General features: G+C 44.9%; 1 protein-coding gene across 3 annotated transcripts in view; it reads left to right on the top strand.

The window, feature by feature from the left end:
- Positions 1-3,650: 3,650 nt before the first annotated feature.
- Positions 3,651-23,838, top strand: part of SLC38A1 (solute carrier family 38 member 1) — a 42,446-nt gene continuing 22,258 nt past the window's right edge. For 2 of the 3 annotated variants that reach the window (XR_012994736.1, XM_076331792.1), the window contains exons 1-4: positions 3,651-3,855; positions 12,373-12,585; positions 20,355-20,430; positions 21,019-21,134. Coding sequence is in view for 2 of the 3 variants with exons in the window: in XM_076331792.1 (XP_076187907.1) it covers positions 12,467-12,585; positions 20,355-20,430; positions 21,019-21,134 (311 nt within the window). In the remaining variant the exon portion in view is untranslated. Of the gene's footprint in view, positions 3,856-6,213; positions 6,235-12,372; positions 12,586-20,354; positions 20,431-21,018; positions 21,135-23,838 lie in introns of those variants that run through there. The other variant, XM_076331803.1, reaches the window with a different exon arrangement.

The following is a 23,838-nucleotide window of genomic DNA, read 5'->3' as shown; positions in this document are numbered from 1 at the left end:
TTGCTCAGCTGCTAGGCAAAATATCCCTCTCAACTAATGTCACAGAATCAACGTCGGGACCCTGCTAGCATCAGCAGGCTTTAAACATGGCAGTAGATTTCCAGGAAATGTTTATTTTTGTCTGATAGCAAATCCTGGCATGGCAGACTAGAAAAACCGTATTTGTTGAAAATTTTACTTTACTTCCCAGAAGAAAGTTGCACCGGGCAGTGCAATAGCTCGCTGTACCGCCCTGGAAGAGTTCACCCACCTCAGCGGGCCCCATGGTATGTTTGGGCTTGAACCGCCCTCAGCCCAAGTAGGTACCAGCACTTTGTTCCTCCTTGCGGTACACCTGCAACACTTTTTGAGCGCACAGTCTCTGTGAAGCCTTGGTGGGATGGGGATCTCGCTAACTACTTCCTAAAAGGACCAGTACTGCCCCCTCCTGCGAGCAGCCCCATGGCTTAGATGCTGCCTTATCAGACCTAAGCTCGTGGGCTCTCTGCCGCAAATGGACACAAAGTCTTCATTCCAAAAAACCAAAACTAAACAAAAAAAGCCCAAAAAGTCTACATGCTTTTTTATTTCAGCTAGCACAAGATGTAGACGTAGCACTGAGGTGCAAAAATAGCCATTGCCTACACCCTGAGCTTCCTCATCACTCTTGGCCATTCTTGAAGGCCGGTTGGAGACTTCAAAGATATTCAAGGTCACCTTCTGGCAGCAAGCAGCTTCTCTGCAAAACACAGGATTTTTCTCCTTCAGCTGGCGTTCGGCTTCTGATCTGTTCTCTTTTATTCCCCTCTCTTTCACACAAGCACTAACACGTAAGTTCAAACATGACGATAACGGATGTACTAAAATAGAGGTGAAGAGGATTCTGTAAGCACGTCCAGCTCCTCCTCTCAGGCTCATCACGTCAACCCTGAATCCCCGCACCCCAGGCACAGCTACCTCTGACTCCAGCAACTGCTTTCCCCTGGGCCGTAGCCATATATTTGCCCAGGGGTAAAATATTTGAACGGGTGATCATCCACATTTAATGACCTTCTGTCATCAGCTTTATGCCAGGTGCAAGAATTGTGCTTGGAATCTCTTGTAGGCCTCACTGCAATTTGGAAGCAAAAGACAACAAAGAAGCCAACCAAGCCCCACTTTCAATAAAATGCACCCCAAATCAAACAGCATTCAGAAACTGTGCATGGAGAAGCTTGCCAAATGCTCACACATGTGATAATTTAGTCAACCAAAGAAGTATTTGGTGTCTTTTGATTTAAGTTCACTTTTATTATATTGGTATATTTTTTGTTGCATACCTGCAGTTTCCATTAGACAGTTTAAGTTAGTCAATAAGCATAAATTTTTGAAGGGCAACGCAGAAGGGAATTTTCCAGACTCTGGAAGAACATTGCACTTCAGAGTGTAGTTCTGAAAATGAACGTGGCTGTTGATGCATTTTAGGCAGCCGAAATACAATCTAAAGAACATTTGGAAGTTGCAGGTCTGAACAAAAGAAGGATGGGAATGGTGTTATCACAGACAGAGAAAGGCTCAGGGCTGTTTCAGAGGAAAGAGAAGAGGATCCATTTTGACTAGATAAAAGTGCATTGAAGGGCATCCAAGAAGAGAACTGCCAGTTTTAGATGGACAAGAGGAAAAAAAACGATGGGCTTGAAATATAAAAGCAAATTCCTGAATCTTCGGTATATCTGAAGCCGGATATAGGAACAAGATTATAAGTGAAAGGATAAAGAGAAAGGCCCGGGAGGAGTGAATAAGGTCAATAAGGAATGAATGGCATGAAAACCTACTGAAAAAAAGCTTACAAGAAATCATAAAAGCTGGAACTAGGAGATGCTGGTCACAAGCATCAAGGTTTCACAGAATATCAAGGCAAACAGAATAAACAGTGCATAAAAATCAGAAAGATATTGAGAGTGGAGAAATATGAAATGCTGGAAGTGCAAAGTGAAACACTTATCATTTCTGAGAAGTGCTATTATTTTTGTGGAGCTGTGTTAAGATATGCTAAAAAGATTTTTTCCAAATTCTATGAAAAATAATTACCTTGGTTCTAAGACTATGTATGACAAGGTAAGAATCAAACTATCTGTAAGGTAGAAAACACCTGCCTTTACAGGTATAAAATGAACAGTGGCAACAGAACGCATGAAATCAATGACCTGTCAACCTGATACACGTTTTGTTTTAAGGAAACAAAGCAGAGTTTCTTCTTATTCCCTACAACAATACCACTTGACCACATCCACTACATAATACATATTTTTATTTAGTAATTTGAGGGGAGGTTGATTGTCAATTTAAGAGAAATAAGTCTAATTGAGTAAGAGTGAATTGCAAATACTTTCTTCTCTGCTTTCGGGCACGGTGCCTTGCACGTCGGGCTGGATGGGGAGTCAAGCCCCTGACTTGGAATCCGACCCCACATCCTTTGTCGATCTGAAATTTCTATGGGGCTCTGCAGGGTGCTGGTGTGAGCCCCAGAGGGGTTTATTCACACGAGGAAGTGTTGAAGGAGCAGCCCTTGGCTTAACAACCTTGGGCAGCTAGCTCTTCCTCTGGCTTCACTCTCATTACGGGGATGATACAGCTTTTGTCCTAGCGGGGTGCGATGGGTGTTAATTAAATTACTGTTTGCACAGCGCTTCACATTCAGAGAGCTACCCTAGTGAAAACAAATGCAGTACAAGCACCAAAATGGGAATCCAACTTGTACATGCAAAGACGGTAATTTGAAAACCACAGTTCTTCGTGTGTGTCATCTGCCTTTTTGGCCTGACATTTAGGAGACACGGTAGGGGAACTTCCAGAGCAAACACCTCAAGAAGCTGCTGGCAGAGCTACCATGAGAACTTCCCAGCAGCCGTCCCCCCTCCACGGATGGCCAGGCAAACTGCCCCCAAACCCACACGCTCCAGCACCCTTTCACTCTTTGCCTTGTGATATCCCCTGCAAGTCATGCGTCGCGTGGGGTGGTGCCAAGGACTGTGGTCCCAAATCGCCAGCTGCAATGCCATCTTGCTTCAGGTTTGTTCTTAAAAAGTTTTTTTCCAAGCCAAAAAGCTCATACAATGCTTTCTAGAGATTAGGTTAGAAATAACAAGCTACAGCAAATCATCTGTGCATCAAATCCCCCTTTGTATCTGAAAAGCGTGTCTTGCCCCAGTTGGAAATGCTCTGACCTCTCACACAAATGGCAGCATTTTCAGCATATACATTTTGCATGACGAAACAGGAAATCGGGTAACATGGTGATGCCAGATCTTCCGTGGCCATTTCAGGGAAAACGCGACAAAAATCCGGCCTGCCTGCCAGGAGAGGTTCTCCTGTGGGCAAGCCGTGTTGTAAAAAGAGAGAGAAAAATGAATGTTTTTGTTGTAAAAAGAGAAAAAATTGGTTTTTTTTAAAAAGAAAGGTGCCGAACGTACATGCGGCCGGGGAGCGGGGGGTGCCGGGGAGCCCCGCGGGGCCCATGCCCGGGGCCACGTGCCAGCGGGCGGCCGCGGGGCGGCGGCTCCGCGTCCCGCAGCACCTGGCGGCGCGGCCCCGGCCCCGGCCCCGGCTCCGGCCCCGGCCCCGGCCCGGTCCCGGGCGCGGCGGCGCGCCCGGCGCGCTCCCGCCTGCCCGCCCACCTCCACATGCACACACCCGCGGCGGGAGGAGGAGCGGCATCTTCCTCGCCGTCTTCGTTTCGCCAATTTAATTTCCCCCCGTCCTCGACCCTTTTTCTTAATTTTTTTTTTAAATTTTATTTTATTATTATCACTGTAATTATTTGTCGGGGTGCTGCGGCCGGCTCTCGCCGGAGAGGGTGGATTATACCTCGGGGGATCCCCGCGGCTCCTCGGGAAGGTAGGCAGCAGCTGATGCAATCGGGGGGGGACGGGGACGCGGCTCCCCGCGCAGCCTTTGTCTCCGCGCCGCGGCCGCGCAGCGCCGGCCGGAGCCCGCCGCGGGCCGCGCTTTGTCTCCGCCGTGTGCGCACACCCCCCACCCCACCCCCCACCCCCGCCAAACGTGCCTCCTCGCCCCAGGGCGCCGAGGATTTCAAACCCTAAAAATGCGCGCAGCGAGTCGGGGAGGGGATGGGGGAGCCCAGCGGCATCGTTGCGGCGGGGTCGCGGGGCGGGAGGGGCCGGAGGGGGGGGACGACGACACGGAGCCGGCCATGCGGCATCTCCCCGCGGCTGGGGCGCGCTGCGCGGCGGCGGGGGGGGGCTGGCCGCCGGGATGCTGCCGTAGCGAGCCGCTGCGGCGTGCCTTTAAAAAAAAAAACAAAAAAAGCCCAAAAAGAAAACAAAAAAAACCGGCGGTCAGCAGCTACGAGCTTTCGCTGGCAGCGCCCCAAAAAAAAATAATAGATGAGTTTCGCTCTGGCAGGAGCGATGGCTGGAACTGCGCGGCTGGGCCGCGTGTGCCGCAGCCCCCGCACGATGCGCGGCCGCGGGCTTAGTCCTGCCTCGCTGGGAAACGTTCCTGCCTTTCGCTTAAATCCAGCGCTGCCATAGGGTCAGTGGAAGTTTTACGGTATTCAGAAAATGCAGGCAGGGCCCACGGCGCGCACGCGTGTGCGTGGTTTTGCCCGTAAATACATAGTAACAGCTAAGCTGCTCGGTTTTAATGAGCCGAAGGCGAGAACAAAAAGGGGCAGGTTTGAATGCCTGGGTACGCATTTGCTCCCGTGTCTATACGTCCCGCTTGCTCCTATGGCAGAGGGTTTGCTCCATTGTTTTGCGGAGTTTGTAATGCAACCTGTAGCTGGGATGTATCGCCCTGTGAAAGAGGAGACGAGGAGGTGTGTAAACCCGGGCTTTGTTTATGTGACATTAGGAGGACTGAAATACACCCCGTGTTTGGCAGCTGGTTTTAAGGAAGGCGAAGCTATAGTCTGCTTGTGCCACCAGCTGAACCCGCCACATATCCTCAGGCTGTTCAGTGTCCCACGGACTGCTTTGGGGCACTTCTACTAAGCTCTACTCCAAACGATAGTGACCTGTGCTTTGCGGTGCTTCGTTCACCTTTAGGTTTGTTTGGGTTTTACTCGTGCGTGAAAGGCAAAATAACATGTACCAGCCATTGTTCTAAAAGTAAAGTATTAGGAAAAGATCCTTGTTAATTGATACAATACATTCTGGAAGAAAAAAAAGACATTCTGAGTCTAACTGTCTTAGATCAGAAGTAGAAAACAGCTACAGGGGGAGAAAGAAAGAGCATCCTTCCATCTAACTTTTACTTCATTTGCCACCAAAGTAGCAACTTCTGTTTAAAAAGCCTCTAAAAGGAAACTCCATCCTTGCTGAAGGATACAGAGTATCAATAACCGCCCTTTTCAGGCTAGGAGCCCATGCCGAAATTGCTCTGAAATCGGCTGCCAAAACCTGCCTGAAATCTAGGAATTGCCATATTCCCGGTGAGCAGAGGCCTTCTGCTGTGGCTCAGTGGAAATTCACTGACTAAAATAGGATCTGCTTCACTGTTGTACTGAATGACTCCTATTTGACTTTGCCTTTTTGGAAGGGTTTGGGTTTTTTTTTCTTTTTAAGAGGCACCACAGAGAGAGCACTTCACTGAAGCATACTGCAGCATCCTCTGGCTTGTCACTTGAGACTATTTATGCTGTAGTTGGACCAACTGGGCTCTCAAGCCTGGGTGAGGACGGGAGCTGTGCTGGCAGCAAGCGCCACGCTCCACGTACCCCTGTGCAGAGGATTATCCTCCGAATTGTTCGAGGCTTTCTGCAGACTGCCGTAGAACATGGAGGAGCAATTGTCCTCCGTGTCCAAATCCTACTTTTTACAAGGGTTTTAAAGGATGGAAGGGGAGGCAGGGCTCTCAGCCGGACTGCTTGCGGGCTCCTCATCCTGGGTCTCTGTCCTACATTTCGTCGGGGTTTTCTGGTTTTGGGGGTTGTTCTTTACCAGGGGAAGAGTGGTGACTGAGCAGAAATGGGACTCTCCTTCCTCCCGTGCTCTCCCCTGTCTTTTTCTCAAATTGCTCCTTTCTGTAGAAACACGCTTAGCACATAGCGTGACAATAACCACCGCTTTAAAAGTTTGTATTGTGAAGGCGAATGAGATGTGGGAATATTTAAATCTTGTAAGCCTGAATTCAGTTTCCTTTCTGATAGGTATTTATTGCTGTGACCTTAATCCAATCCAAGAAGTTTGAGCGGCCGCTCCTGGGAAAAATGGCAGCTTTTTCATGTTGAAAGTGTTTCATGGCCCTTTTCCAGTTAAGTCTCATAATATTTGTGTAAGATTATCAGGTAAATATCACTCTGAGTCTCTTACAGTCAAGAAAACTGAAGCAAAGAAATTACTTGTAAACTGGGGGGAAGGAAAAGTGAGTTGCATATGAACTTAATGCAAAGAGTTCTTCCTTCTGTAGTACAAAATTTATTTTAAATAAGAATTTCAGAGCTGCTATTTGGCCCTCACGAATTCATCTGGATAGTCTGTTTCATTGCTATAACCCATAAAGCTCCACTCGTACAGCGCTTCTACTTTCTGTGGAAGACAAGAGTTCGTTTATTTGTGGCGGTGCGTTCTGGGATCTCTTCAGCAAAACCGAGACTGTTGAGAGGATTTCACAGAGAAATATAATTAGGAAAAAATGTGACTATATTCCTCTGCCAAATGCCTTCCCTAAATTGACTGGGAAGGGCTCAAAACAAAAATGTACTTAAAACCATTTTCCTTTATGGCTCATCTTTAAGTGTTTTGCCTAAAGTAATGAATCACTGGGTGAATCAGACTGGGATTTTATGATTTCTTATTTGCCTGCCTTTGATCAGCTGAGTAGCCTGTCGAGACTTAATTTGGGACTGCCTTCCCTTTCTTTATGGCAGCATGGAAGGGCAGTGTGGAGAGCGATGGGGCAGAGCAGGAACATTTTCCTGTTGCAGCACAAGCTCACGCGGTACTGAGAGAAAGGCTGAGAATCCACATTTGTGCTCATCGCTTCTTTTTTATAGCAGCCTTTTCCGAGCTGCCTTCTCAAGTCTTCTGCCACTTGTTTGTTCCCCCCACCCCCACCCCCAACCTTATCTTTTAACTATTTCCATCCCTTGCGCCATGGGGGCTGTGTGAGAGAGAAGGAGCCTGGAAATGAAAGGTGATGGCTTGCAGCCACCAAGTGAACAGCTGCAGCAGCTGGAAGGCCTTCCGGCCGCCGCACTGCCCACGGCCTGGCGGCGTTGCCGGTGGGCAGGATGGCTGTGTGCCGGCACCTCCGTGGCTCTCCATGGCACCTTCGAGCCCACCGGGGCTGGGCTGCCGTCGGGGCCGGGGTGAACCCGCTTCCTTCCGCCGCTCCCGCGGCTGCAGCCTGCTGCAAGAGGGGCAGTACCGAGGAGCTGGAGGCAATGACATTTCAAGCACTGCAGATGTTTGCTCAGTGGATGTGAGTCAGTCTTTAATTTCCAAGCTCTTTGTTATCTCGGTGGCTCTTCTCTAATCTCTCCATTTTGTCCTTCCTGTAGGTGAGGAGTAAATCGGGAGATTTATGTTCCACATGTCAGGTGTCATTAAAGCCGAACAAAAAGGAGATAGTTGCTTCCCCGCCTCCCAACGTGATACTGTTACGTATAAAGCCTATTATTGCTTTTTGTCATTTAAGTGAACAGTCCGTACACAGAGTTTCAGGCTCAGTGTTTCATTATTTATATCCATGGAGTCTTACTGGTCATACTGCTCTTCTTTGAAAGAACTTTCAAAAGTGTGAGCAAAGAAAGACGTATCACATCTCAGGCTTTGCAGGAATAAAACCAGCTGTGAGAAACTCAAGCGCTGGATTCTGATGACTCATAACGAACCAAGAGGAGTTCTTGGCAAAAATCCCTTTGAGAAGAAAGTTGAGTCATATTTCAGCGTTTAAGCAAATTATCTTGAATTCCATAGTTAAAATTGCTTAGCATGTCTTGGATATTTGCCATCCCCAAGACCATTTGACTGCGGGTAGCGCTCAGTGAATGAAGTGCCCGGTGAGTGTACAAGGGCACATGACAAAAACCATACCCAGAGCCAGGCGAGATGTTGTCCAACGTGACCACTTACCTAAACGCCTCTTGCACACTGGTTCAGCTTTTGGGCAGCCATGTGTCTTAAGATGGCACTTTTTGAATGATGTCATTTACAGGATATGAAAAAAAATGGCCTGTGAATTGCCATTACCACCAGGAGTGATGATGTTACTGTTAAAAATACAACTTCTAGTGAAGTGTTTTCTGAGACTACACCTCTTCCAGGTACTGCCCAGAAAGGATTCATGCTTGAGCCAGCAGAAGCAATAAAGTTAGATTGTCTGTATTACCATATTTTTTCAAATACAGACTTTTTGAGCCCATTACTGCTGTTGTGGAATTTTAACAGTCCAGAAAACTGGAGTTGCAGGGTTTTGTTTTGGTTTGGTTTTTTTGGTTTTTTGTTTCAGAAGGCAACAGAGAAAATTTCCCCAGTTCTTGGAATGTATTTTAATGGCTTGTGAAGGTCTCAGTGTCCTTGAGAAAAATAAACTCATTTTATCTTCTTGTGTCATCTCACAGTCCTCCTTCTGAAGTCTGTGACCAGCTGTAATCTTTCCCATATTCTGCAAGGAGCACACGAGGAATAAATTATCCATAACGGGTTTTACAAGACCATGTCATGGGATGTTTAAAGAGAAAGCCGAGCTCCTAGGCCAGAGCAGTGCTTTTTCTACTAAACGGAGGGGCTGGATCAGCTACCAAACACAGACCTTTGAGGTTCCTTTAGAAGGGTCATTAGCTCTTTCCTGGTTTTCTCTCGGGGTGATTCCTGCTTCAAGGAGGAGTGTTTGCCCATCCAAGTAGAAAAGTTTGAAGTAAGGGCGAAATTCTTATTTCTTCTTGTTGATTTACTGTTTGTGTGCCTGGAGAGAGAGGTTTGATGGCAGGTCTCTGGAAGTTTTCTTTTTGAGAGGTTTAAGGCTGGGTAGAGTGACTGGAAGTGATTGGGATTGCTACAGTCACTCTTCAGATGATTTTTTACTGCCTTTAAATGTGAATTAAGAATAAAGCTCTGTCAAGGAACTTTTGCCAACATAGCATTTTTATTCGCATTTATTTAATGACATTTCTTGAATGAAAAGGCCTTAAAAGTAAAAATGTTACCATCCTGCTTCCAGTAGCTCAGCATCAACATATGGTGAATTTTTATTAGTCAAAGCAATTCTTTTTTTTTTTCTTCCCACAGCATTAGTGGCACCTACACCTGAGGTGGCGACTTGCTTAGCTTGGCTATCCCAGTGTCGAAGCTCCCTTTGGGAGCAAAGCTACTGCGTTTGCAGAGAGCAGCTCAGCGTGGCTGCAGACCTTTCCCGTGGGCCGGGATGGATTGTCCTCTGGCAGCGCCAGGCTCTGCTGTAGAGGCCAAGTGACGACCCTGGGGCAGACACTCGCCTTGTAGGGAATAAAGCTGGTTGATGTGAAGCCTACCCTTAGGGACTGTAAATTTTATTTAGGCTCTGTGATTTGTCACATGCGTGAGCTTGAAATTTAAAATAGGCGATTTGGGGGTGAAATTCATGTGACCACCTGTACTACACTGACTGTGGAAGGTGCCGAGAGTGATTAGCAATGACAAAAGGTCTGCTCTGTATATATCTAAGGTAAAGTTATCTTTGCAAAAAATTTGCAATTTGCATAGTGTTTTTTTCCAGGTATCACACTTCTATCACCCTTTTCCTCTGAATCTGCAATCACTTCACAAACTGAGTGTTATTGTCACTATTATCATCTTAATTTTACAGATGGAGGTGCTAAGGACGAGGTGGTTATCCTTTGCCAAAGATTTGCGATGAGTTCATGCTGTGACAGTGAAAGTTTCGGTCCCCAGCCCCACCGCTCTCTCTTCACCCTCCTTGTGTTTTGGCGCTGAGATCAGGTTTTCTCCTACTTGGAAGTGCAATGCATTATTTCACTCAAGAATTTTTTGGTTTCAGGGGTTTGTTTTGGTGTCTTTTTTAGTAAATCACTTAACCTAGCAAGAACCCGAGGCAGATTCAAAGATGTGCCTGCTGTCACACTCCTTCAGGAGCAACTCGTCTGCCTGAAACCTGGAATCTGCTGAAATGATTGCTGGTGCTTCAGCTGGCACTGCTTGCACTAAGGTTTTGCTGCGTCTTCAATCAATTTTTTGTAGAATCAGAATTTTGGTTAAAACAAAAAAAAAAGGTTGTTTGCACTGCAAAGATTCCTTGCGAATACACCAGTGACCTGTTTTCCTGCCAGTCCGGCCTTGCAGCATTTCAGCTACAGAGGAGCAGAACGACAAAGCAGGAGTTGCACATCAGTGAGCTGTGAAGTCTGCTCTCCAGAGCAGTAAACTCCTGTTTACCTCACAGGAGTGCTAATTTCGGCACCTGCTTTTGAAACACTTAATGGGGAATTTATTAAGCACAGGCAACGTCAAGGCAGTTCTGAAAATCTTCCTGGGGGACCATGATGCAAAACGGCACCCAAAGGGAAAGCTGCTCTGCTTGAACCTTAGACGAACCTTTACACGGGTTTTTAAATGCCAGGGGATACAGATCTCGATACAGAGGTTGTCACGTCTATTAAGGAATTGTTTATTTTAGGAACTCATCGTCACAAGAAGCTTCAGGATTCAGCGGGCTCAGTCCTTGCCACCTCAGCAGTCGCCATCTCCTGTGGCTTTATTCTTTTATAAAAAGATCATGCTTCTCTTCCAAAATAGGTAGACTATTTTATCCCCGCAGCCTCCGGGAAGACTGTTCCAGAATGTCACTGCTAAAACCACCCTCTGCTTGCCAGTCTGCATTTATTTATCAGCAGCCTAAATCCATTTTTTTTTTTTTATTGTGCCAACATTTTAATACCCAAGCGGTTGCTCCCCTGCTATCTGTAGTGGAGATCTCCTCTGTAGAGGAGTTGAAAAGGACCCAGCTCACATCCCCCCGCCATTCTCACACCAGGCTGTACCAGGCCCTGTCTGCCACCGTAACCACGTACTTGGTTGCTCCTTCAGTAGAAAAGAGCAGATCCTGCCCTGCTGTAAGCCTCGAGGCTCGCCTTTAAACTTTGTACCTGAAATTTGGACAGTTTGGGCTCTTGAGGAAATGCTAAGAGCACATGTAAACTTCAAGATAAAATTACAGTTCTGAGAAAGTATTTACAGGGAAAAAATGCTCATTTGCAAAGCCCTTTTCTGCGTGGTGGGGATGTGGCATAAACCAGAAGTATTGGGTCCTGTAAACTTAATTTGAAACAGGCAGATGTCATAACTGAACAAGTGAACTATGTCTTCCTGCCTCGACATAGTGCCCTGCAAGAGCTGGGGATGCTCCTGTTTCTTTGGTTGCATGAGAGCAGTTTGATGGTTTTGAGGTAGCCCTGAGAATTTTAAAATATCCCCAAATTAATCTGGCATCTGAGCGTTGACCACGTACCCCAGGGTGAATCGTTGTTTGGCAATACTGCAGGAAATTCATTCACAAAATGGGAATTGAGAGAGTTGTGGTGCAGGAGCTTGTTTGTGAATAACATCCTGTTGCCTCAGCACCACGCTGGAGTTGTAGCTCAGCCGAGAGTGGTCAGACTCTGGAAAATATTGGTCTTTCAGTTGATTTGCATTGCTGATGAGGAAATATGTCACTCTGATCTGCCTTTGGTGTTACTCTTGGTGCTTTTAAGCAACACATCTATCAGAGGAGAGGTCACCTGATCTCTAGATAATAACTGCTTGACACAAGACATACATTACTCTTTCTTCCTATGATAATTGAGCTTACGGATTTGTTTTTGTCTGTTTCTGTCCTTGTTCAGAATAAGTTTAACCATACACAAAGCATCCTCTGCACATCCTCTTTACCAAAAAACCTTAACATATTCAAATACCTGGGATACAGATATTAGTAGAACAGAGTACTGGGATAACTCTATCCCTCTGTTCCATCCACTTAGCAACAGCACGGACCCAAGATATTTTATATTTTTAAGTAAGAGGCAACATGGAGAACATACAGAAGGTGAACACCGAATATCGAAATGGGACTTGGACAAGCAAATCGTTTTTATTCCTTAATTTGTAGGTGGTTAATCTTTTTTCCTGAAACAAATAGGATTGGTTTGCTCACTAGTTTATAAATACAAGGACTGCATTCAGGAGTTGGTTGCAGGACCGAGTAAATTTGTTAGGTTAGTTGATCTCATTAAGGCGGATAAGGTTACTACTGCTCTGCAATGCATTTAGGTTATAAACTGAGGTCCTTCTAACAATACAAAATTGGTTGGTAAGGACGGTCCCTCTTGTCCAGGTTTCACTGGTTTCTTTTGGTGATATTGCCTGCTGTTGGTGGTATACATCTTGGGTTTTTTTCTCGTGTTTTATTTAGGTTGCTGACACTGTAGCTGCAGTTTACTCACAAGATACCAACCAAACACTAATATTTGGAGAAACACTTGGATACGTACAGTTCCTCACCCAGGATGCCCTTCAAAGCTGGATTAGAACTGACTGAATTGCAGAATATGACTGTCCCTGAAGATGATAACATCAGCAATGATTCAAATGATTTCACAGAGGTGGAAAATGGCCAGATAAATAGGTGAGTATTTTTCCACTGACGCTGCCTGTGCTAAGAAACACACCGTTTAAAAACAGCATTCTAATTTTCAGTATATGTCTTGAATTATTCATTACCAAGTCATGCTCCATTTGAAGATGTAATTTGAATTTCATATGTGACATCTGTTGGGCATAGGCTGCAACAGCAGATAAAGCAAACAGTGGCAATTTATTCATCGTTTTGAATCTTTCAAATTAGTCTAATAAAATGCACAAACTTATAATGTAGCAAAAAGCCAACATTTTTAAATGTCTGCTTGCACACAGCAAAGAAGTAATAATAATTAATACAACTAGACCAACGGCATAATTTGGGACAAATCGCTTTGTTGACCTTTGCTCTCTGATATGACAATTTTAACCTACCTGGCCACCTCCATGCACCCAAACTCCTGGGGATTTACAGCTGGTGTTGCTGGCAGCAAAGGTAGTCCCGGTCCACGTTCACAATTCAGCAAGGTAAACTGGGCAGCGGCTGTCGTCCCCTGAAGCAAGGATGGCAAGAAGCTGGTAAAACAGAGACATATACCTAACTCAGGTCAAGTTTGAAAAATGCATCTATTTATCAATATTGGTGAAAATAATTTCATTTGTTTAAATTAGGCTGTAGACTTTTCCTATAAGCTGTGCAGTCATTTCAAAGAGCGGCCTGTTCCACCTGAGAGCGGTTCTTCAGGCCCTCCTACCAGCCTCCAACAGGTGCTGAGCCGTCCTGTTTACAGCAAAGACCTGCTGACGGACGCTCTTTGGGTTTTGTGAGCTGTAAAACAAGGAGCTGTTTTTTGATCAAACTTCCTGTTCAAATATTGCAAACAGAGGTGGAGCACGCTGGCCGGGCAGTGCCTGCGCGGGGATCCAGCCCTGCCCAGCACTGGTGCTGCTGGAAAGCCTCTGCCGGCACATCATCCTGCTCCTTTACTGCTGGGCTGCCACCGCCTGTGTTTATGGTCTTTAAAAACCTCTTCTCTTGCCCTTTCTTCCTTTTGGCAGCAGCTTCCCTGGCTACCCAGAGAAACTCACTTTCTAGTGTAAAAACAAAATTAAGAGTTGGTTTTTCCCAAGCGAGGGTAGAGTTGTGTGGCTCTCGTGGCCATGCGGGTGGACAGGGAGCTTGGTCGCGGGGATAAGCACCCGCTGTTGGCCATACCATGCACATAGCAAAACCAGTTGGCCAGAGCCCGGGACCATGCAGGGGGCCCTGGCTGGCAGCGTGGGCGAGCCCCCCGCCCCCAGCAGGAGGGTGCCAGCCTGCCCCCCCCCGCCGCCTGCCCGGGGGAAGTCCTGGGGCGGTCGCCAGCTGTGCTGTGTAGCGGTGTGACCGCAGCGCAGCTGCACTGATGAAGATTAGAGCTGGTCAGGAATTTTCTGATGCAACTGCTTTGATGGAAAGTGCCAAAACGAAACATAAACCACTTCGGTAAAAAAAAAAAAAAAAGAAGAAAAAGGAAAAAAAGCTAAAAAACGGCAAGAGCAAGGAAAAAAACCCCTCCAAATTTGCCAAAACAAAACAGTTCCAGTATGAACCTGCTTGCTTTCCTGCTGGCTCACTTTGTAAGGCGAGGAGCTCAGGGGCTGACAGTGGTAAATTCGCTCCCTGGAGCCTGCCGAGGATTTATATCCTTGAGAGGAGAAGGGCTGTATTCGGCTGGCTGCGCCTCCCCAGTGCTTTGGCTGGTGCCACCAGTAACTCTTACGGGGAAAAACCCTGCTAGCGCTTCATCTTTCAGTGAATGTTTATGGAGGGTGGGGAAGGAGCGTGCCGTATGTGCCTGATCCTCAGTGGTCACGATGTGCTCTGTGGAGTAAGGGCGTAGTAAGTGTGGCAAGGTCTGGGTCAGATCCAGACTGCCTGCAAAGGGAAGAAGAAAAGTGGGGTGAGGAAAGAGCATCAGAAACTCAGAGACAGAATTTCTGATTGCTGTTCTGGCTCTTAGGGCAGATGAACATATTCCACAGTTTTCCGTTCCCTTCTGGGTATCTTTTTTCCTCTGCAGAGCATCATTTGCTTGTAGGATGTAGCCCATTACAATTGTCTTATCCCGCTGCTGGGGTGGCTGCAGGGTAGCTACTTACTCATACATGCCATACACAAGTATTTTTCCCTATATATCCTGGTGTGTTCATGTTCCCCTCCATGGCTAAAACAAGAGTTTCAAGGCAGCTCGCGCTGACCGCAGCTTCCAGCACAGCAGCACGTTGGCACTGGTGCAGCCCCGTCGGCGTCCCCTGGGGCTGTGGCTGAGCCACCCATGGCCGCTGGCTTGTGCAAGCACCTCCACACCGACATGGGTGACGAGCCGGTGGGCAGACCCTGCTCTGTACCCCGTGCCAAACGCATCCTGAAAGGATGTGGTTATTGCCCTTTATGACTATTTTGGCAAATGTCCTGTCTCCGTGGAATAAGAGGTTAACGGGCATATGGAAGAAATAATTTTGTGCTGCCTGGCACACAGTGCAAGGTCTTGTGAAACTCCAAAGTCATCAAAATCAGTGGGACTTTTTCTGTTGATTTCACTTGAGCTTTAGATTAGATCTGTAATTTTCAACTAACTTTTTTTTCTTGTTTCAACCTGGTGGTTGAAACCTGCACTCTGTATTTAATTTCAAACTTTTTTTTTCTTCCAATGCATAATTTTTCAAGCTCAATGTATAGCAGAGTTTTTAAGGGTCTTTTGGAGAAGGTACACCAGGGAGAAGCTGATTCCAGGTCTGGTTGTAAACTCCAAATATTTCTTGATGTTGGAAAATAATTCTCTATTTTCCTTTGGATTTCCAGCCTTTTCTGGGCTGTATGCAGGGAGTTGTATGTAGGGAGGGGATGTTGTTTGGAAGGGGCTGTACTGGGAGGGGTTTTTCTTTGTATGCAGATGTTCAATTTCTTCTGGGAACGTCGATAAAGAGACTTGCATCAAATCCAGACATGGATTTGGTGTCTTTTAACCATGTATCCTGTCTATAAAACTTTGCCATCTCTGCACATAACTGTAAACCAGTATTTAGGTGACCTACAGCTTATCTGTAACTACAACGATGCTCTCAGGAAGCTGCTGGCTGAATGTCTGTCTTGGTTTACAGCTACTAGTAAGTTATCAGCACCCCTTGTTCAGTCAACAAGGTTGTTAGTAGGTATACCCAGATCTGGTCCAAGTTTCATAGTGTAAGCCAGACCAAGGTTTCTTCTGCATTTCTTGTTCCTGCCTGCCCTGGAAATCTTTGCCGTTGCTCAAGCTAGGGCTCAGTTTAAGAAGCTGCCTAAGGATAAAGTTCTGTCATCTTGGCAAAGCTAGCTTTCCCTAACAAATGTTTAAGGCATTGTCAAATATCACTTTAATTTAATTATGTTTAAACATATCTGAGATGGCTAAATGGTTTTTGGCTAACTCTCCTTAGCCAAAATGGTTAGCTCAGGGATATCGCCTTAATCAAAGATTTCTCATTTAAGTCCTTTAATAAATTAAATTTGGAAACCATAGTTAAACATGGTCCTTTTAAAACCACTTCATCAATAAGACTAAGTTTCTACTTTGCACTAAATCAAACCAGGAAAAGAATTAGATGAAGAAATTCTTTCCAAGCCAACCGTGAGGCTTCATGCATCGCAAGGATCAGCCGATTGTTTTTCGGCCAGGACTTTTTATTAACATATCTGAAAAGTTTCATATAAGCTGCTCATACTCAGCTGTGATGTAGGAAGCACAACAGGAAAGCAGAAACATATAAGAACAGGTTATGTCTTTTAATCATGAGTAAAGCGTTTGAAATGAAGACAACAAACAGCGCAAATGGATTTCTTGCTTGTCTGGGAGTCACAAGGCTTTGATGGCACAGACGGTCCTACTGCGCACTTCCACAGCAGCTGTCACAGTGGCCTCTAGTCCTTGGGAGGGCTGGGAGAGGCTGGAGTAAACAGTCGTTTCACTTCATTCGTGTCATATTTATAAAGGTCAAATATACAACATTCTGTGACAATGAATAGCTCATTTTCTAAGCACACCTATTAAGCAGAGCAGATGCATGTCACGGTTTAACTAGAAATTCCAGTATTCAAAGATATGTTCCCTTTCATATGCTGTAGGGGAAGAAAAAACACCCTGAAATGAAAAAAATGTTTATAAAAAGCAAAATCTTGGGAAAATCTGTTTCTGTTGAATCCATTGGATTACTTTCCCCCTACTTTTTTTTTTTTCCCCCCTTAAGTTCAGTAATACATTCCATTTATGGAAAACTTAGGCTGTCATACGGCACGTCTGTACCACCTACCAAGCCTGGTCCCGAGGCAACCTTCTTGTCTGGACTTGCAGGTTAAGTTGCCTGCAATAGCAAATGCAGCACAGCCTCCGGATCATGCAGACCCCACATCCCCCACCACTGCATCGCTGCTGAGCTTTCTGGGCAAGCCATCCTGGGGCTGGGAGGCAGGGGCTGGGAAGCCCCCCGTAAAAAAGCTGGGCACAATGCTGTGTACCTCATGGAAGGTGTGATATAGGAGCCCGGTGGCCACATTCCCGTGTCTGACTTTGCCCTCCTGAACACATCACACAGCATAAATGGAGAAAAATGCGCAGTGTGACGTGGTAAACGTGGGGTGGATGAGGATCCCAGCTTATAATAGGAGATGAGAGGCTGGACAACAAGCCCAGTCCATTTTAATGTAGGACTAACTCAAAAGAAAGTACTTTGGATCGATTTATCAAATCGGACTAGTTTTCTTAAAAGTCGCGTCCAGAAGGAAATAGTGTGTTTGTTGGCCACAGAAGATAACAGCTCTGCAGAAGCTGTTTACTCTGTCAAAAGTATTCTAATGGGAAGTCCCACGGTCCCTTTATGTTCAAGCAATATTACTCAAGTATTGTCTTTATCATGTGTTAGTTCTTTAACAATAATTTTCATTGAACTTCAATACCAGGTGGCAATAATAATAGTATCTACAAATTTGTTATTTTTGTAATTATTAAGGGGGGACTGGCTGCAGAGGGATGAGGAGAAGTGGGGGGAGCAGACTAGTTACTTCTATCATAACTCTGACAAAATCTAAAATGACACATGATCTCCATAAATGACAGAAGAAGGCAAAGTCCACAGATGTTCCCAGCAGCACTTACAAATCCAAAAGAGACAAAACTCTTCTCTGTGCTCTTGCCTGTACAAAATGCCCGCGGGGTGTTTCAAGAGAGAGCTGGAATGTCTTTTTCAAACCATTCACACTCTGCTGCTTGTGTTCAAGAGATGGGCTTTAAACAGACATGAAAAAAAAAAACACACGCTCTGAATCAGGTTGAGATTTTATTCCATGAGGATGAAATACCTAGACAGTGAGCTTTGGAAAGTTAATTTTGGATCAGTCTGTCTTAGAAGTGGTTGCTTTTCACTTCTTAAAACAGTGGGGGAGGTTCAGCCATCTATTCCAACTGCGTTAGGGCTGGTAAACCTGGCACAGTGGCTGTATTTTGCAGCAAATTGGTTGCTGAAGTTAGTAGTTTAAAAAATAGAGGAGAAGCCTATAGTTGGTTTTTGTTGATAAAAAGGAAGTCAAAGCAGACCAATGGGTAGGAGTCAAAGTTGCAACAAAACCAGCAAAAATACTACATACATTTTGCCAGCTATGCCCGGATTTAAGGGATAAACACAAAACGTGTATGTAGTACACAGAATGTTAAGGTCACGGGGCCCAGTGTCTCAGCTGTGGAAGCCAAGTCAGCAGCATTACAGCTACATGATTCTGGCATAGACATAGAAGCTGTGCTAGCATATATTGCTAGTAATTAGGCCACAACCGGGGTAGTACGGAAGTTTGATACAGCTCTGTCTTTATGAGTTCACGGTTATATTACCAGCCGGAATACCTTTGGATGTACTCAAATGATGCACAGTCTTGAGTCACAGTTTGAACTGTACGTCACCAGCCAGCAGACGTTCCCAGCTGTGGGAAAGGACCAGCGGTGCTGCTCTTTGTGTTCAGCGTACTGTTTGGCTGTTTTAATTTAAGAAGAATCACCTTAATTTACCTGCAGCAGAAAGGGTCTCTGACACTTGGTGACAGCCCCTGGTTAGGTATGTAACACGTACGATGGCTGATGCATTAGCCAGTGCAGCCTAAGAACCATCTGTGGATTAATGAAGATGCCAGGGGCTTAATTGTGCATAAACCTGCAAAAGATGAAAAGCTGAAAGAATGCTTTATACAAACTAAAATGTTTGCTGAAGAGAGGATCTGGGAGAAACTAACAGCTCATCCAAATCAGAAGTGTCGTAAATCCCAAGGATACCGACACAGCCGCAGGAGGCAAATCTTGTTCTGGTGACAGTAAGTTCCTAAATGTGGGTATATCAAGGACACAGAACAAGTAAAGGGTGCAGAGAAAGAAAAGCTGTTTATTCCATGTTTCCCTGCACAGAAGTGTTTAATTTTGCAGTATGGTGAATTCAGTATTGAGTTTTGAAAGACACTTAAGTGAAAAAATCCAGTAGCCCAGAACAGTGCACCAACAGAGCACGTTGCCCAGTTGAGGATGGTCCAGGCAGTGCTGGCTGTGTGCAGCACCTCTTCCTCCTCTTAACTCCAGCCATACCAACCCTATGGTGGCAATTTAGGGTTTCGCAGGGTGCCACAGTATCACCCGACGCTGAGGGGACAGACAGGGTCTTTTAGGGATCCTTGGCAGAATGATGACAGCACTAGATTGTAGTTACAATTAAAGCTTTATTTTCTTAACAGGATATTATGATTAGTATAGCACAGAATTTATTATTAGAATGGCACGGGATTTCTAGAAGCAGAATCAATGTAGTGCAATCTATAAGTAGCATAATACAGAATTTATAATACAACTTATAATTTCTAATCACCTGAACCCTCTGCAGATCGGGTCAAATCTTAATACATGGTTTGCTGTATCAATGTAACAATCATAATCTAGACTCAAAAATCATATAAAAGAAGACGAGTCACTCCCTCAGTCCTTGGAGGAAGCAGAGGACAGTGGGGGTGTCCCTGGCCACCGGGGGTCCCGGGTCTCACTGCCCAGCAGCAGCTCCGGTCCAAGTTCCCCACTCAGGACTTGTAACTGCTCGGTTTTATGGACAGTGCTCTGGGTGCTGTTAGGCTTCCCTGCTCTGTGGTGGGGTCATCACCACCACCTGGAGGGCCAGGTGCCTGGGACCTTCTGGGCTGGCAAGGAAGGGAGTAATCGGCCTGGCACCCAGGAGTCTTGAGGCCAATAGGGAGGGGAAGAAGAAATCCGTTTGGTTTGTCTACTTGGTTCACAGGACCTTCAGGGCCTGATAATGAGGGAAAGGGAATGAATACATGACCCGCTCCGTCACAGAGAATGGCTGCTTGCCTCATAAAATGGCGTTAGTTATGCTAACCACATTAGCTGGGGTCGGGAGCAGGGAGTACCGGTCACACGTACCTCTGCAGCACACCTGGAGAAGTATCTCCTCTTAGTGACTGTGCAAAAGAATTACTTGCCAGTCCACAAAATTGGTGCTGCTTCTTTACTAAATCTCCTAAAAGACCATTCTGTATATATACATTTACTCTGATCTTGTGCTAGTGTTACCTTTATCGATGCCCAATGTACGCTGGTATCAGTGAAGCATAATCTGGCTCATTAAATAGTTACGAGTTTGACCTCTTTTCGCGTACAGTTTTCATACATTGCATATTTTGTAATCACATGCTGCTCATGGAATTAATGTGTGCACATTTTCTAAACGCTGGAAATAAATCCTCTGACTTCTTTTCAGCAAGTTTATTTCGGATCGAGAAAGCAGAAGAAGTCTCACAAACAGCCACCTGGAGAAGAAGAAATGCGATGAATATGTACGTCTCTCTTGCTGTTCTTTTCCCTGTCAAAACGAACTATGTGTTGGGCATATGAAGGGCTTTTAGACGTGGTCTTCAGAAGTGCTGGGCACACACAATTATAACTGAAATTCAGGTTCCAGTAGGAACTGCCTGTGCTCAGCACTTAAAAAAAACCCAAAACCAAAAACCCCAAGCATTTTGGTTGGGTTGAGGCAAGGGGTTCCCTCTGGCCTGTGTTAGGCAGGACGTCCTGGTGGTTCCTTATGGCCTTACAATATATAAATCATGCATGTAAGATGTTTCACAGGCATAGTGAAAGATGGGGTTTAAAATTGAAAGTGTAGTATGAGTTGTGTGTTGCCAATACCATTTACGTCAGTTTACAAAATCTATAGGAAAGCGATCAGAGTGTAGCTGTGACAGGGTTCAGCAACCCCCTTTTTCCTCTTTAAACCAATTTTTAAGTTGTTTCCATAGCAATAGTTACTTATATCTGATATATCACAAAACATGGAGTTTGAAGCATAGGTACATTTCCCTGCTCCGTTCCAAGCTGTTGCTGACACATTTTTTTTTTACTTTTTACTTCTTTTACTTCTCCAGATCCCAGGAACTACTTCACTGGGGATGTCCGTCTTCAACCTCAGCAATGCAATTATGGGCAGTGGGATTTTGGGTCTCGCTTTTGCCTTGGCCAACACGGGAATTCTCCTTTTTCTGTAAGTATTCGCACAGTGAGTAGCTGATCCCTGTGCAGTTTCACTGTGTTTAAAGAACGTGCGCGCTGCCAGCAAGCGGAGGGATTTATAGTCCATCTGTAATCAAGTACAGCATTCAAGCCTGAAAATGTTAGCTACAAGTTTCGGACATTTTTTTTTTTCAGTCAAATTTTTTGGTGGGAAAAGCCACTACTTGTAGTGCTAGAGCAAATTAAGCCCATGTTATTTACTACTGACCTGAGCCTAGCCAGGGATTTTTCCTATGGTCCACAAGCTATACATACATTGGAAATATTCAGTAGTAATAGTTGCAGTGGGATAGTACCTAGTTCTTACTTGTGTCACAGGGTCTCCAGAGCTTTCATCAAAGCATGATGCAATAACTACTTTTTTTTAACCAAGAAAAAGAATATTTATATTCCTTTATATGTTACATATAATATTTTCATCTCACTCCCACAGTTTCTTCAGTTTCTTATATGAGAGTCCTTGAGAGCCAACGTAAATATAGCCAAGATTTTAGTATAAAAAAGAAGTTGAGGTAGAGTACTTAACTCCAGCAAAAAAGAGGCATTTTGTAAAGGAGAATTTTATAGTTTAAAAATGAAACGGTGCCAGTGAATGAGTAAGACACAGTGTTATTCTGTGTTATTCTGGATCGCAGTATGAGACGTTTCATTGTGAAAAGTGATTGTTAAGAAATCAGTTGGGAATTGTGTGCAGATTTCAGTGATAAATGTTCATTGAGGGAAGAAATACAATAATTTACAGTCTTCGAGAACTGTTCAACACGGTTATTGAGTTTACAGGTTACTCTAAAGAGGTGTCATTTCTTGAATGTCAAATCTAAAAATGTAGAACTTTTGTTATTACTTAGGTTTTTGGGGAATATATAATATGCGCCCTGTATATAGCAGAGTGGATGGCCAAAGTGGTACGTATAGCCATCTGCTCTGGGGTTTTGTGCCAGGATAGCTACGTCCATGCTGCTAGCTTACAGTTTGCTGTGGTTGGGTAAAATCTAGGAATAATCCAAGGAGTTAATCCATTTACATTAAGAATGTACAAAGTCTCATAATTGTGTTGTCACTAAGCTAGGCTATAAAGTAGCTGGACTTTAATTTAGGTCTTTCTTATGCAGAGGGACTGAGTTTATTTTATTTTTGCTGCTTTTTCTACCCGGTACTCTAACCGGTATGTGACACTCCACCCGTGCTCTGACAAGCACACCTCTGAGGGCACAGACTGGTGGTTGCAAAAACTGCTGTAACCAGAAAAAAAGAAGTTACCTCTCTTCAGCCTTGTTACCTCTTCTGTGATAATAGCGTCTCAGCCAAGGAGCACCCTCAATTTCTCCTTACTGCTTTAGTTTTCTATAATCTCATCCTCTTCTCATTCTTTCAGCAGTTTTTCATGAGAGTTAAGTGAAATGTGAAATGTGTTTGCTCTAAAGGATGTAAAAAGGCAGTTTCTTTTAAGTGAAGTAGATCAGACCAGTGATGTGAACATCAGAGAAACTTCTAACAATGTGTGATGGTGATTGGGCTCATCTTGGCCCGAGTAGTGAGTGTGTAGATCTGTACCACTATACTGTGTGAAAAACTGCCAAACCTAAATGTAGAGATTTTATAGAGTAAATAACAGCATCATTCTCTACAGAATTAACTGTGTGTATTTAAAAGTGGATAATTGTTTTTGTTAGCTTTATAATGCCTTTAGATCTGTTGGCCTGGAGATAGACTGGCCCGCTGAGATGAAAGGTAAGGAAGCTATCAGGGCCTAACTGACCAGCTTAGCAGAGCTTTCCCCTTTGAAGCCTGGAGATACAGGATCCTAATGTGGTGTCTGTAGTTATGCCTGAAAGTCGAACTGCTTTAAATGTTCTTTTATCATGCAATAATCTCAGTAATCTCAGAGTTAAACCTAGTCCATTAGTGTTAGATTTTTTCTCACACTCTCCTTCAGTGCATTTTTCCCATAAATGTATAGTTCTGCTGTCGCTATCACAGGTAGATCGTAGAACCGTTTCTGCTTTACAAGTGATTAAAGATAGAGTCCTGGCAATACTTTAATTGCTTTTTGCACATGAGAAAGCACGTGCAAATTCATCGCTCTTGAGTAGCACAGTTCTGGAAAGTTTCTAGGTTGCTTTATCCAGTATTGGGATGCACCATCTCTGAAAAGTAGAAAGCCGGGGCAGAAAAAGTAAAGGAGCATTTTCCACACTAACAAAGCAGACCCGGCCTGATTCCCACTCTCACAACTTTTACGCTCCTGCAGTGTGAAGTGTGCACTGCTGTGCACACCTGGATCAGTTCAGATCCTACATTCTTGGCATAAGACATGCAACATAAACATGGCAATGAGTATATACTCTCACATCCTATTTGCATAAGTTAGTGCTGTAGCAAAGTGTCATGCTTTTTAGACAAAACAATTGAGGAAGGAACTCAGAGGAACTTAATCCCAGTATTGTTGATAACTATAGCCTAGACCAAAGAAGAGCATCCTTTCCTGTATGCAAAAGGGGAGAAAACCTTGCTGCAGAAGGATGGCACAAAAGGCTTGGGAAGTAAGAGATGGGCCAGGCCACCTAGGGATGGCAGGAACTAGCTCACCCTGCTTGTGGTTTCATCCTGGAGACCTGGCACCGGAGCGATGGATTGCGTTGCAGAGACATATGAGCCGGCCAAGTGCAAGGTGC

This window comes from Aptenodytes patagonicus, chromosome 1 (assembly GCF_965638725.1).
Source record: "Aptenodytes patagonicus chromosome 1, bAptPat1.pri.cur, whole genome shotgun sequence".
Lineage (NCBI taxonomy): Eukaryota > Metazoa > Chordata > Aves > Sphenisciformes > Spheniscidae > Aptenodytes > Aptenodytes patagonicus.
Note: the sequence above shows the minus strand (reverse complement) of the source record. Positions and strands in the feature narration are given on the sequence as shown.